This window comes from Eptesicus fuscus, chromosome 14 (assembly GCF_027574615.1).
Source record: "Eptesicus fuscus isolate TK198812 chromosome 14, DD_ASM_mEF_20220401, whole genome shotgun sequence".
NCBI lineage: Eukaryota > Metazoa > Chordata > Mammalia > Chiroptera > Vespertilionidae > Eptesicus > Eptesicus fuscus.
The window spans coordinates 54,501,439-54,515,078 of record NC_072486.1 but is presented as its reverse complement, the minus strand read 5'-3'; the positions used below and the strand labels follow the sequence as shown (position 1 = coordinate 54,515,078).

The 13,640-nt window shown below is 37.6% G+C and overlaps 1 protein-coding gene across 1 annotated transcript in view; it reads left to right on the top strand.

The window, feature by feature from the left end:
* UBN2 (ubinuclein 2) overlaps positions 1-13,640 on the top strand; it is a 79,131-nt gene that overhangs the window by 19,461 nt on the left and 46,030 nt on the right. Inside the window, exons 3-5 of the mRNA XM_028159016.2 lie at positions 6,094-6,195; positions 10,870-11,007; positions 11,884-11,987. Coding sequence (XP_028014817.2) covers positions 6,094-6,195; positions 10,870-11,007; positions 11,884-11,987 — 344 coding nt within the window. The remainder of the gene's footprint in view (positions 1-6,093; positions 6,196-10,869; positions 11,008-11,883; positions 11,988-13,640) is intronic.

The following is a 13,640-nucleotide window of genomic DNA, read 5'->3' as shown; positions in this document are numbered from 1 at the left end:
CCTTGGCATGTGCCCTTGACCGTAATCAAACCCGGGACCCTTCAGTCCACAGGCTGACGCTCTATCCACTGAGCCAAACTGGCTAGAGCTGTAATATTAATTAATATTTATGAGTTAACTGGTTTGTGCCTTTTTTGCAACTGTCAGAAGTTTGGTTCCAGTTTATACCATTTGCATGTCACTGACTTTTGGCATAATTGGGGAACTAGAGAACTGAAGTTGGAGAATATAAAAGGGGAGGGGGAAGGCAGGAGACAGGCAGGGGGAGAAGTTTTTCCAGGGAAGGACAGAAGCTGAAGAAAAGTAAACTGAGGTCAGAAAACTGGTGGCCTCTATGTTGAAGGAGGTAACTGGATATGCCTGAAAGCCATTAATAGGTAGAGAAAAGACTGTAACCTTGGCTTTTGGAGAGGGATTTAAGGAAGAGCTATTAAGGCATGGGTGTGTCAACTATAGGTTATCCAAAGCTCTTTGCCCAGTGGGATTGCAGTCAAAAACTGAATGCTGTTGAACATGTGATGGACCAGACCTAAGAAAATAAAATTTCTTGAATGGATAATATATGTACTTAACCTTTTGCACTCGGATGTCGAGTGTGACTCAACACGGTTAGCATTAGAATAAAGGAATCGAGAAAAAAGCAAGTGAGTGCAAAGGGTTAATAAAACGTCAAAAGATAATATGAAAAGTAAATCTCTCTACCCCAGCCAACTGGTGTCCTCCTCAGAGATAATTGCTGTTTGAGGTTTTTCCAGAGACCTATGTTTATGTAAACATTTATATATCTCAAATATTTTGTTCATTGTAAAGAATGTATAAATACAAATAAACAGAAGAAAGTAAAAATCCCCTAGTAATGTATAAATCCATTGCTAGGCATAACCACTCTTAATGGCTTGATGATTATCCTTTCCGAGTTCTTTGAAATACATGTGTGCTTACATATATGCTCTCTTGCACCTAAAAATTTCTTTTAAATCACCTGAGTAACACATGAATACGTTCCTGTTATTAAAAACAAATTTAAGTATTATATATTAAGCCAAAGTTTTTCTTCACCACTGTCTCCAATTATATCCTTTTTCATTGCTAATAACCACAGTTATCTGTTTGTTATGATTCTTTGAGCATTTTATATATATACTAGAGGCCCAGTGCAGAGATTCGTGCACCAGTGGTCCCTCAGCCTGACCTGCGGGGATCGGGCTGAAACTAGCTCGCCAACATCCCCCAAGGGGTCCTGGATTGCGAGAGGGCGCAGGCCAGGCCAAGGGACCCCACCATTGCACAATCGGGGCCGGGGAAGGACCGCGGGAGGGCTCCAGGGCATGTCCAGACCGTCTCACCCAGTCCCAATCAGCCAGACCCCAGCAGCAAACTAACCTGCTGGTCAAAGCGTCTGCCCCTGGTGGTCAGTGTGCATCATAGCGACTGGTCAAATGGTCGGACACTTAGCATATTTAGCTTTTATTATATAGGATTATTATTTTAGATCTTTATTGTTGAAAGTATTACATATGTCCCCTTTTTCCCCCTTAGCCCCCCTCCAGCTCGTCCCCACCCCTCGCCCCAGGCCTTCACCACCCTATTGTCTGTGTTCATGACTTATGCATATATGCATACAAGGTCTTTGATTACCTCCCACCCACCCACCCTCCTGCCTTCCCTCTGAGGTTCCACACTCTGTTCCATACTTCCATGTCTCTGGATCCACCCTGTATAGCAAATGTCTGTGAGAAAGATGACCTCCTCACAGGAAACCGGGGTGTCTGCCTTGTGAGCTCTTACCCCAGAGCCCCGATCCTGGCTTCTGCTCACACAGCTCCAGTCCACTCTGCCCTCCCTCTGTCGGAGCACAAGGTGAGTGGCTGCACACGGAATTTTGTGCATTGGCCCTTTAAGAGGATGCCTGCATTTCCAGCCGTCTCTGCAGGAAGCAACCCCACTGCTTTTCACAGCCAGATGTTATGTGGGTGCCCTTCTCAGTTCTGTTGTTCTCTGCTGGGGGACCCAGCTTGGGGATTAGACCCCAGAGTTCTCAGTGGCAACCCCCCATACCTGAGATATCTCTCCGGAACCTCAGTTGCTGTATGTGGAAGCCTGGCCAGCCCTTTTGCACCTCTGCTCCTCCTACCATTCTCTATTGTGGTCTCCACTTTCGGTCCTCTGTTATCAGGGTTCTCTCAAATGAGTCTTCATTTGATTATTCAGGAAGTCTTTATTTTAGTTGTAATTGCAGTTTGCTCCTGGAAGCGTGTCTGTATAGCATCCATTTACTCCCCTGCCATTTTTAATCTTCCATTGATTTTTAGAGAGTGAAAAGGATGGGGGGAGGGGGAGGAGAAAGAAATATTGATGTGAGAGAAACACATCAATTAGTTGCTTCTGCAACCCAGGTAAGTGCCCTTGACGAGGAATCAAACCTACAACCCTTCTGTGTGGACTGATGCTCTAACCATGTATCAGCACTGGCCAGGGCAACCATGTTTTTTGTTTGCTTTTTAAAATATATTTTTATTGATTTCAGATAGGAAGGGACAGGGGGAGAGAGGTAGAAACATCAATGAGGAGAAAGAATCATTGATTGGCTGCTTCCTGCACGTCCCCTACTGGGGGTTGAGCCCGCAACCAGGCATGTGCCCTTGACCGGAATTGAATCCGGGACCCTTCAGTCTGCAGGCTGACACACTATCCACTGAGCCAAACCAGCTATATTTTTTTTTCAGGGCAACCATGTTTTAAAATGATTATTAACATTGAATGGATGTGTCATAGTATGTACAATTTATACCTTTATCATTGTTATGGTACTATAATTGATATACTAGTAATACTTAGTAAAGATCTTAAGTTTGTATGATCTTTTTTTTTTAATATATTTTACTGATTTTAGAGAGGAAAGGAGAGGGAGAGAGATAGAAACATCAATGATGAGAGAGAATCATTGATTGGCTGCCTCCTGCACGCCCCCTACTGGGGACCAAGCCCGCAACCCAGGCATGTGCCCTTGGCCGGAATCGAACCTGGGACCCTTTAGTCCACAGGCCGATGCTCTATTCATTGAGCCAAACCAGCTAGGGCTGTATGATCCTTTTTGAGATTAATACAATTATAATTAAGTAAAGCTTTAGATATTTTGTTTACTATCATTGATTATACTCATCTTTACTTATTTAACCATTTTCTGCATATATTAGATTATTATGGCCTCAGAACTATTAAAAACAACTAATGTTTCCTGTGGTAACTGCTGGTTTCCTTGACTAGACTTAAATGTTCCTAAATTTCCAATTATCCATAAGTTATTTATACTTATGCATATGGCTAATTCTGCCTATTACAACAGAAGCTATTTGGTTTTTATTGTTATTTTTTTTAGTTTTCCCTAGGTCAGTCTCATAGGCAGCTAGTGCCTAAACAAAAAAAAATATGTTAGGACAGCAAAAAAAGATCATTGTGATTTTTACGTTGAAAGCGCCAAGGAGAAAAGATTTAAAACTTGGGTTGAGCTGTGAAGGTGGGAGAATTTAAAGAGGATTAAGAGATTATTGCAAATAAGGGGAAAGAATGAGGAAAGATAAGCAATGTGTTTGGGGTGAGTGGATAGACTGAATGGATCAAAGTGTTTAAGATGGAAAATTTTAAGAAAAAGTTGGAAAGTTAGTTTTGAGTCAACATATAGAAAACATTTTGTTAATGCCATAGTAAGGGTTTTAGATTTATCCTATAATAGGTAGATTGCTTCTAAAGCATTTTGAGCAGGAGAAAGATATGAAATTCTATTTTAGAAATATTAATTAAAAGATGTTATGTAGGATAAATTGAGGATAAGGGACGAGAGGCTAATTAAGGCATCCATTAAATTTAAGTGAAAAATAATAGCCAACATTATAGCTATGGCAGAATGGAAAGAATAATCATATGAATAAAGCTTTGTAGAGGGAGAGAGTTGAAGTAGAAATAATCACAAGGCGTTTAAAAATCAGCATTATTGAAATATAATTAAAATAGATACAATTTATCAATTTTAAATGTGCAGTTTGATGAGTTTTGGCAAATGCACACATACTCTACTGCCACAATCATGATATAGAACAATTTCTTCACCCCAGAAAGTTCCCTTTTATTTCTCTACAGATAATCCTCTCCCTCCAGCCCTGACCTGACCTCTGGCAACCTCTGATCTACCTCCTGTCACTAGGTTTTTGGATTTTTTATTATTTTTTTTTTGCCTTTTCTAGAGTTTCCTGTAAATGGAATCTTCGGATCTTATGCTTCTTTCACTTAGCATCATACTTCTGAAATTCATCCGTGTGTTGCATGTGTTAGTAGTTCCTTTCTCTTTGGTTGCATAGTAATCCAGATCCATTCACTGGGTGATGGGCATTGGGTTGTCTTCAGTTTTTGGATGCTATGATTAGTGCTGCTCTGGGTACATATATATAATGGAATACGTATTACTTGACTATAAAAAAGATTGGAATCTTACTATGGATGGACCTAGAGGGTATTAAGCTAAGTGAAATGAGTCAGACAAAAGAAGACAAATACCATATGATTTCACTTATATGTGGAGTCTAAAGAACAGAATAAAGGAACTAACAAAACAGAAACAGACTCAAAGTGGCTGTATCATTTTGCACCAGCTGTGTAGGAGTGTTTTAATTCTTCCTCTTGTTAACACTTGGTATTACCAGCCCTTTTAATTTTAGCGAATAATAAAGTTTTAAGGCAGGGAAATAGAATGAATAGAATGATAGTTGTAGGTTCACGGGTTGATGCTCAACCACCGAGCAACACCAGCCGGGTTGTTGTTTCACTTTTTAAAAATTTTTTATCTGGAAAGAATTATAATCAACTCACAAGAAGCTGCAGATAATAGTGCAGAGAGGTCCCTTATACCCATTATCCATTTTCTCCCAGTAGTAATATCTTTTATGTAAGTAGAGTTATCAAAACTAGGAAATTGACACTGGCACAATACAATTAACTGTAATACAGACCTTATTCAAATTTCACCAGTTTTTGCATGCACTCATTTTTTTATTTTCTTGTATGTCTATGTGTATAATTCTATGGCAGTTTTAAAAATAAGAATAGTTTGGTTTATTGGAAAGTTGCAAAGCTAATATAAAGGATTCCTATGTAGTCCTCACCCACTCTTCCTTAGAACATCTTACAGCTATATAGCACATTTGTTACCTTAACAAACCAACATTGGTACGCTGCTACTAATTAAATTGCACACTTTTTCAGATTTTACTAGTTCCCCACTAATGTTCTTTTTAGTTTTTTCGGATACCATCCAGAGTACAGCAGCACACTTTGTCATTATGTCTCTTGAGGCTCATCTAGACTATGACAGTTTTTCATATTTCCCTTGTGGGGTTTTTTATTATTGATTTCAGAGAGGAAGGGAGAGGGAGAGAGAGATAGAAACATCAATGATGAGAGAGAATCGTTGATCGGCTGCCTCCTGCATGCCCCATCCTGGGAATCACCTGCAACCCGGGTATGTGCCCTGACTGGGAATTGAACCTGGGACCCTTCAGTCCGCAGGCCAATGCTCTATCCATTGAGCCAAACCAGATAGGACTTTCCTTGTTTTTTATAATCTTGACAACTTTGAGAAATACTAGTCAGTTATTTATAGAATATTTCTCAAATTAGTTTATTTGATGTTTTTCTCATGGTTTAGTTTGTCATGATGCTTTTCTCATTGTTTATAACTGGGATTATAGGCTTTTGAGAGAAAGAGCACAAAGGTAAAGTGCCATTTTTATCACATGATGTCAAGGGTATATACTATCAACATGACTTATCATTGTTGATGTTGACCTTGATCACCTGGCTGAGGTAATGGTGGCCGGGTTATTTACTGTAAGGTTACTTTGGCTGCTCTTTTTCATACTCTGCTCCTTGAGAGCAAGTCCCTAAGCACAACTTACATTCAAGACATCAGAGGACTTAAATTCAACTTCCTGGAGGGGAGATTGCCTACAGAAATTATTTGGGATACTTCCAACATGTATTTTTCAACTTTATGGAAATAGCATGAGTACTGAGTCATTCTAACATGTTTGTTCTTTGCAGGGTGGGAAACCCCGTAAACACCGGAAGGATCGGCTACAAGATTTAATTGATATAGGCTTTGGCTATGATGAGACAGATCCATTTATTGATAACTCAGAGGCTGTGAGTAATGCATCTTTAATATAGCAGTAATTATTTGTTGGGAATAGAAGTCAAGGGTAAGATAAAGTAAGTAAAATAGTTCAGTGAATGTTTTTACAAACTAATCCCCTTTTAATATACATTTAAATTGTTTCTAGTTTTATGTACCTACAAATAATTGAGCGTCTGTGTACACTTTGTGTACTTGAGTAAATATGTGTGTAAGATAATTATAGAGTGCAAATATATGTGTAGGATAAATTTCTAGCAGTGGAATTTATTGATCAAAGAGTATTTACATCTTGAATTTTTATTGATATTCCCAAACTTGGGCCAGGTGTGTTTTCAAATGACTTCCATATAAGAATCATGTGATCTTGAGAATTGGAGCTACTGGGTTAAAGTTAATCTGGAGACATCTTTAAAATTTACTTGATTTTGATTTTTTTATTGCTGCCAAGACTTACTACAATGGCGGTAATTTAATGCCAGCCTTTTACCAGCATGTTTTGATCAAGCCCTAAGCCTTTTCCCCTGGAATCCTCTTTCTCTTATAAAAGGAAGGGGATTTAAGAGAGCATTTAAAGCCTATGGCAGTCCAGTGATCCCATAGCAACTGAGGGAGGGTATGTCATGTTTTGGGTAGGTAAGGTATATGTTCTTACATTCTTCTCAGAGTACTAGTGTAGTCTTTAATATTGTTGTTAGGATATTCTTTTCAGTGCGCAGTGATTATGTAGGATATATAGAAAGTGACACTGAAGTGATTATTATACTACCCACAAATAAATATGTCTTTTTTCTGTTATGACAGTGCTTGGTTGCATAGATAATGACAAGGCATATGATGTAGTAGGAGAGTGATAGGACCGGCTTCGAGCATGAGACATACTGGAGACCCTGTCATCCTTCTAAGTTACTTTGGTGTTCTGACATAAACTGGTTAACCCTACCAGGCATCCTGGCTTGTAGAAGTAAAATACTGACTGTACCCTTTAGAATAGAGGTTGTCAATGAGTAGGTTAGGCCATAGCATATTGTCAAGAGTCTTGACTTGATTTGGAACTCAAGTCAAAAGTCCTAGATTCTAGACCTGACTGTTTCTAATTTGCCATAGACCCAGAGCAGGTCTTTCAGCATCATCCACTTTGCTATGATTGGCTTGTCCTGCAGAATTACTCTGAGACTCCAATAAGATAATGACATGCTGAAAAACATAAAGCATGTAAAAAGCATTAAAGCCAACATTATATGTAAAATAGACTTTGAATTTAAAATAACCCAAAAAGGAACTTAGTCATATATAAATGGACATCTCATGTACTGCGGCTTATATAAAAAGCATTTTTTAAAATTAATAAACTTAATTTAAGAGCAATTTCAGGTTCACAGCAAAATTGAGCCGAAGGTCATGAGATTTCCATGTATTCCCTGTCCTCACACATATACAGCCTCCCCCATTATCAGCATTCCCCCACCAGAGTGGTACATTAGTTATAAGGAACCTACATTGACACATCATCACCCAAAGTCCATAGTTTACTTTAGGGTTCACTCTTGGTGTTGTACATTCTGAGGGTTTTGACAAATGTATAATGACCATTATAGTACCATACAGAATAGTTTCACTGCCCTAAAAAATCTCTGCCCTGCCTATTTGTGCCTCCCTATGCCCTGGCAACCACTAATCTTTTTACTGTCTCCATAGTTTCGCCTTTCATAAATAGCATTTTCAATATTTTCTTCTTTAGTATTCAGAATTTTCAAATAAAGTGTTTTTGCAAACTGACTTTTGCAGTCCATAATTGGATTATATATCAATTTAGAGAGTGACCAGCATTTTTAAAGAAAATGAGATAGAAAATAATAGGAGCTGTCATAGTAAACCACTGATAGGCTCTGTGATTTTGTTTCTGTGCATGTGTGTGTTCATGTGCACTGGATTTTGATGTTGATGTGTAATGTATTTTTCACCTGGTTGTGGTAGAGAAAATTTGAAAGCTACAGCTTTAATAAATAAGGATAAATTTTGTAGGTATAAATTATATAAAACATATAATTACTTACATTATAGGATAAGGTACGTCACTGTTTTGTAACAGGGAGTCAAACTCAAAGTTCAGGTTGTTTAATGACAGATAAATAATTACATATTGTTGTCTTTAACAGATTATTTGGTTCTTTCTATGAGATAATTCAAACATAAAACAGTGTGATCCAACTAAATGATTCACTGTTCTTACCATTGATTATGTTGCCAGTAAGCTTTTACTGTTCTTATATTATTTAATAGAGAGTGAAAATAATCTGTTATAATTAATTTTCAGAATCATGTGCTTATTGCTATAAATATATGAAAATAAATGACATTGAAGATATTTTTAGTCTCACACTTAAATGCTTCCAAATTTTTAAAAGACTGAAAGAAAAATTTTTTCATTATTAATAAATAATAATACCAGACACGAGTAACACTTTTATTTAGGTTGTCTTTTTAATTTCACTAGAACTTTCCTCTTGTGTTACAATTCCAAAATATTGATGTTAAGTGATTTGCTCTGGGTCACAGTAACTAATCATTGGCAAAGGATTTGAATCCAAGCCTTCTGATTCTCAAGTGCAGTGCTCCATTGGATCTTAACACATTGTACCTGAAAGAATAAATGGCATTTGCATAGAGAATTTGCTCTCCTGAAGAGTGCTCTGGTAGGGAAAGCTCAGAGAATACTGCGAAGACACACGTTAAGCATATCCACCTGCTCGGACACCTCGTGATGAGGGAGTTTCCCGGGTGAGAAGCTGCTTGGGGTAGTGGATGGGTGGGGAGTCAGCCAGTAACTCTGCCAATAAAGCTAATAAAATTACTCTGGCAAGGTTCTTGACTGCTCTGAATCTGGTTTTCAAATGGAAAAATATTTGCCTTCCTTACCTCACAAGGGTGTCAGAAAGACCAAGTGAAACAATGTATAAGAAAAAGAATTGTACATTATAAAACAGTGTGCAAGTATATGTAAGCAGAAGGACAGGTGTATTTATCTTATCTAAATTACACATTTTCAAAGTAATTACGAAATAAAAGTCTTTTCACTTTTAATCCTTTACTCCTTCCATCACTCATTTACTTGTAGATAGTACTGGACCCCTTCTGAAAGTCTTACCTGTAGATCTTTATGTGGCCCATGGAGTGGAGCAACAAGAAAGGACTTCATGGATTTTTTTTCTTTTTCTTTTCTCACTTCATTTCTTTTTTTGATTCTAGATGATTAAACCAGATTTTTTTTCTTTTCCATTTTCCATATAATTTAAAAGGACACATGTTAAAATCGGAACTTTTGTACTTAACCTTAGTATTCTTATAGTAACTAGTATGTTGAATAGATTTCTTACGAATGGCAAAGAACTTTCTTTAAAAATCTGACTTCCTTAAAGACTAGTTATATAATAAGAACCCTTAAATAGATAGAGTTCTGGAGACTCCAGGTAGCAGATACCTCGTTTCTGTTAGATAAGTAGTTTCTTTTTTCTCTCCCGATACAAATGCCTTCATTTGGTTAAGATTGACCATTTAATGGTCGCACTTTGTCCATCTTCATCAAGTGAGATATGATAAGCTTTAAAATCCAGATTTAGAGGACATCAGCTTTAAGGATATTCTAAGTCAGACCTTCAGTCTGATTTAGGCAATTTGAGTCTCTTGCTCCAAGCACAGTGCCTAGCTCATTAGGCCCCAGTGTGTGCTTACTGAACACGGCAGTTCCTTTTCTGCTTCCCTTTAAAACATGTACATGCTGTTTTCCTTTTGAACGTTTAAAATTTTTTCTCCACTTAGAAACTTAGAGCTAAGACAAAAGAAATAACTTCGTTACTTTTTTTCTTTTCTTAAACATTTTATGTACTTATAGTGGTTTTCCTTGTTATTTTTTATAATCTCCTTATGAATAAAATTATATACTGATGTAGTAGGAAATGAAATTTATTATTTGTCTGGACATTTATTATTACTTAATTTATTTATTTAAAAATCCTCACTCGAGGATATTTTCCCATTGATTTTTAGAGAGAGGGAAAGAGAGAGGGACAGACAGACAGAAATATCGATGTGAGGGAAACACATTGATCGGTTGCCTCCTGCAAGAGACCCGACCAGGGCCTGGGCCAAGGAGGATCCTGCACCCGAGGTACGTGCCCTTGACCGGAATCGAACCAGGGACCCTTTGGTCTGCAGGCCGACGCTCCATCTACTGAGCCACACCAGCTAGGGCTGCCTGGACTTTTAGTCATCTGTTTTAACTTGTTTGAATTTCTCATCAGAATCATTGTCACTAAAAATAGTAGCAGTGATCCTTAACCCTTTGCACTCGCTTGCTTTTTTCTCGATTCCTTTATTCTAATGCTAACCGTGTCGAGTCACACTCGACATCCGAGTGCAAAAGGTTAAATTTTTCTCAGTAGATAATATATTTAGAATTTGTTCCATTGTTCCAGAAGTGCCTTTCTAATAAATGCTGAATGATTAGAGTTTATTTTTATTCTAGATACTAACTTTTTCCAAACTTATTCCAGAAACATGCTCACTGCTGTTAGTTTTGCAGTTAGGATTTAAGGAAGATGCTGACCTGGTGATTGAATTTATTTGGCATATTTATAGAATTAAAGATAATAGGATATATATGAAACTTTTTTTTCTTAATCTAGTATGATGAATTAGTTCCTGCTTCTCTAACAACAAAATATGGAGGATTTTATATCAACACTGGCACTCTACAGTTTCGCCAAGCTTCAGATACTGAAGAAGAAGATATTACAGATGACCAAAAGCACAAACCATCCAAAGTGAGTTTATTCGAAATTGCAACAGTAATGATAGCATTCAATTAATAAGATATGCTTTTTTGACTTTTACTTGTGCTTTACACTGTGACTAGAAGGGGAAGTAAATTGCTAACCATTCTTTAATGAATCCATAGTTAATTACATGCTTTAAAGTAAAATTATGTAAATATGGGGAAGTGATATTTACATCACAGAACTATATTTTAAAAATTTATCTCTACATATGTTGTCTAATAATCTGTTTTTGGGATATGGTTAAATTTCCAGGATATATGTTAAATCTTGGTATAGAAATGACTATTAATAACCATTACTTTTTCTAAGATACAATTTGAAAAGCAAATTCTATAGGATAGATATTGTATTTGGGAAATGGAGAGAGTGTTCTTAGATAAGTGTTCTTTGAAGTGTGGCAAAGATGTACCAAAATCACCAAAATGTTTGTTAAAAATACAGGTTATAAGGACCTATCACAAATAACTGAATCTAAACTGGGGTGGGAGTGCTTGTGGACCCCAAGAATCTGCATTTTCTTTTTTATATGTTTTTTTTATTTCAGAGCAGAGGGAGAGGGAGAGAGAAATAGAAAACATCAGTGATGAGAGAGATTCATTGATGGGTTGCCTCCTGCACACCCCCTACTAGGAATCAAGCTGAAACTCGGGCATGTGCCCTGACCAGGAATCAAACTAGGGCCTCCTGGTTCACAGGTTGATGCTCAACCACTGAGCCATGCCAGCCGGGCAAAATCTGCATTTTCAAAAATTAATGCAGACTGAAATTTGAGAAAAAACACTGCCTTTGGTGCTGAATTACTAGCATCAGAGAAAAGCGTTGATACTTAGATAAGTGATACATTCTTTTATCATTTTGCAGATTCCTAAAATAAAAGAAGATGGTATTGAGATGAAGAAGCGGAAGCGGAAAGAGGAAGGGGAAAAGGATAAGAAGCCAAGGAAAAAAGTACCCAAACAACTGGGGTATGTGAAATTAAACATAAGAGAACTGTTGTGACAGTGTGACTAGATCTCCTTTTAGAAAAATATATTTAGCATTAAATAATGTAGCTCAGCTGGATCTAATTTAATACAGTATTTATGAATACCAATGACCTATTAACTTACATTTTGATAATATTGTATTTATTAGTAAGTGGAAGGGTTTGTCATCTTAGAACAGGGGTGGGGAACATCCGGGCTGTGGGCCGTTTTAAGGCCCTCAAATCATTTAGTCTGGCCCTGCCAAGGCATTCTGGGTGAGTTAATTAAATGTTTGACCAAATATAGTAGGCTAATTTTTTTAGGGGTTTGTATAAAGGGTTGAAAATTTTATTTTATGTAATAGCAGGCTAATTTTTAAGTTGATAATTTTGTATGGCCCACGAATAATGTTGTAAATATTATGGCCCTTGGCAGAAAAAAGGTTCCTCACCCCTGCCTTAGAGCCTCACAGTGTAATAGATCAGATTTAGAAATTGGTTCATTAAGTATTTTGCTTATTACAACATTTTACCAATAAGAACCAGTTTGAAAAGATGGTATAAACATTGAACAAATTATTTTAATCTTTTTGTACTAAAACTAAACTTAGTTATCTGGAGATTGAGGATTGGCAGTAGTCTATATGTAAACGAGTTATATTGTGTTAATATAAAACAGTCATTTATTTACCTATCCTTAACACTTGTGAATTTTGCTAATAATATTGCCTCTAAAAACCAAGTTAGAATTTCTCAGAAACCATCAGTCATAAGAAAAAAATGTTTGTACCATCTATAATAATAAAAGCTTAATATGCTAATTAGGCCGGACGTCCTTCTGGATGACCTTCTGGACAAAGCCGGGGCTGTGAGGGAATCCCAGGTGCCTGCCCAAGGCCGAAGGAAAGCCCGGTGCCTGCGGGCAGCTGGAGGGAAGCCTGGGTCCTGGGTGCCAGAGGGAAGCCGGTACTGGCAGCAGGGGGAAGGAAGGCCTACTCTTGCACAAATTTTGTGCATCGGGCCTCTAGTGTAATCATAAAATTACCAATTGCCCCATCTCTCTATGGCTTTTTTAAAATACTAAGGTACAGCCCTAGCTGGTTTGGCTCAATGGATAGAGCGTCGGCCTGCGGACTGAAGGGTCCCAGGTTCAATTCTGGCCAAGGTCTCATGCCTGGGTTTCGGGCTCGATCCCCAGTATGGGGCGTGCAGGAGGCAGCCAATCAATGATTCTCTCTCATCATTGATGTTTCTATCTCTCCCTCTCCCTTCCTCTCTAAAATCAATAAAATATTTTAAAAAAAAAATACTAAGGTGCAGAAACTTGTGAGAGGCTGGATATTTCTCCCCTCCTTACCAAGGCAGGTACATCTGAATTTTGGGCTATAGATACCCAAAAATTTGAGGTAGGGAGGTATTTATACCCTCCTGAGTATGAGATTATAGTGACATTTGAGTTAGTAAGAAGTTGTTAAGCCTTGGCTGCTGTGACTCAATTGATTAGGCATTGTCCTCTACACTGAAAGGTTGCAGGTTCAGTTTGTGGTCAGGGCACATGCCTGGGTTGTGGACTTAATTCCCAGTAGGATGTCCCAAAAAAACATATGCACACTTTGAATAATTATAAAGGCAGTGTTTATTAAAATACATTTCA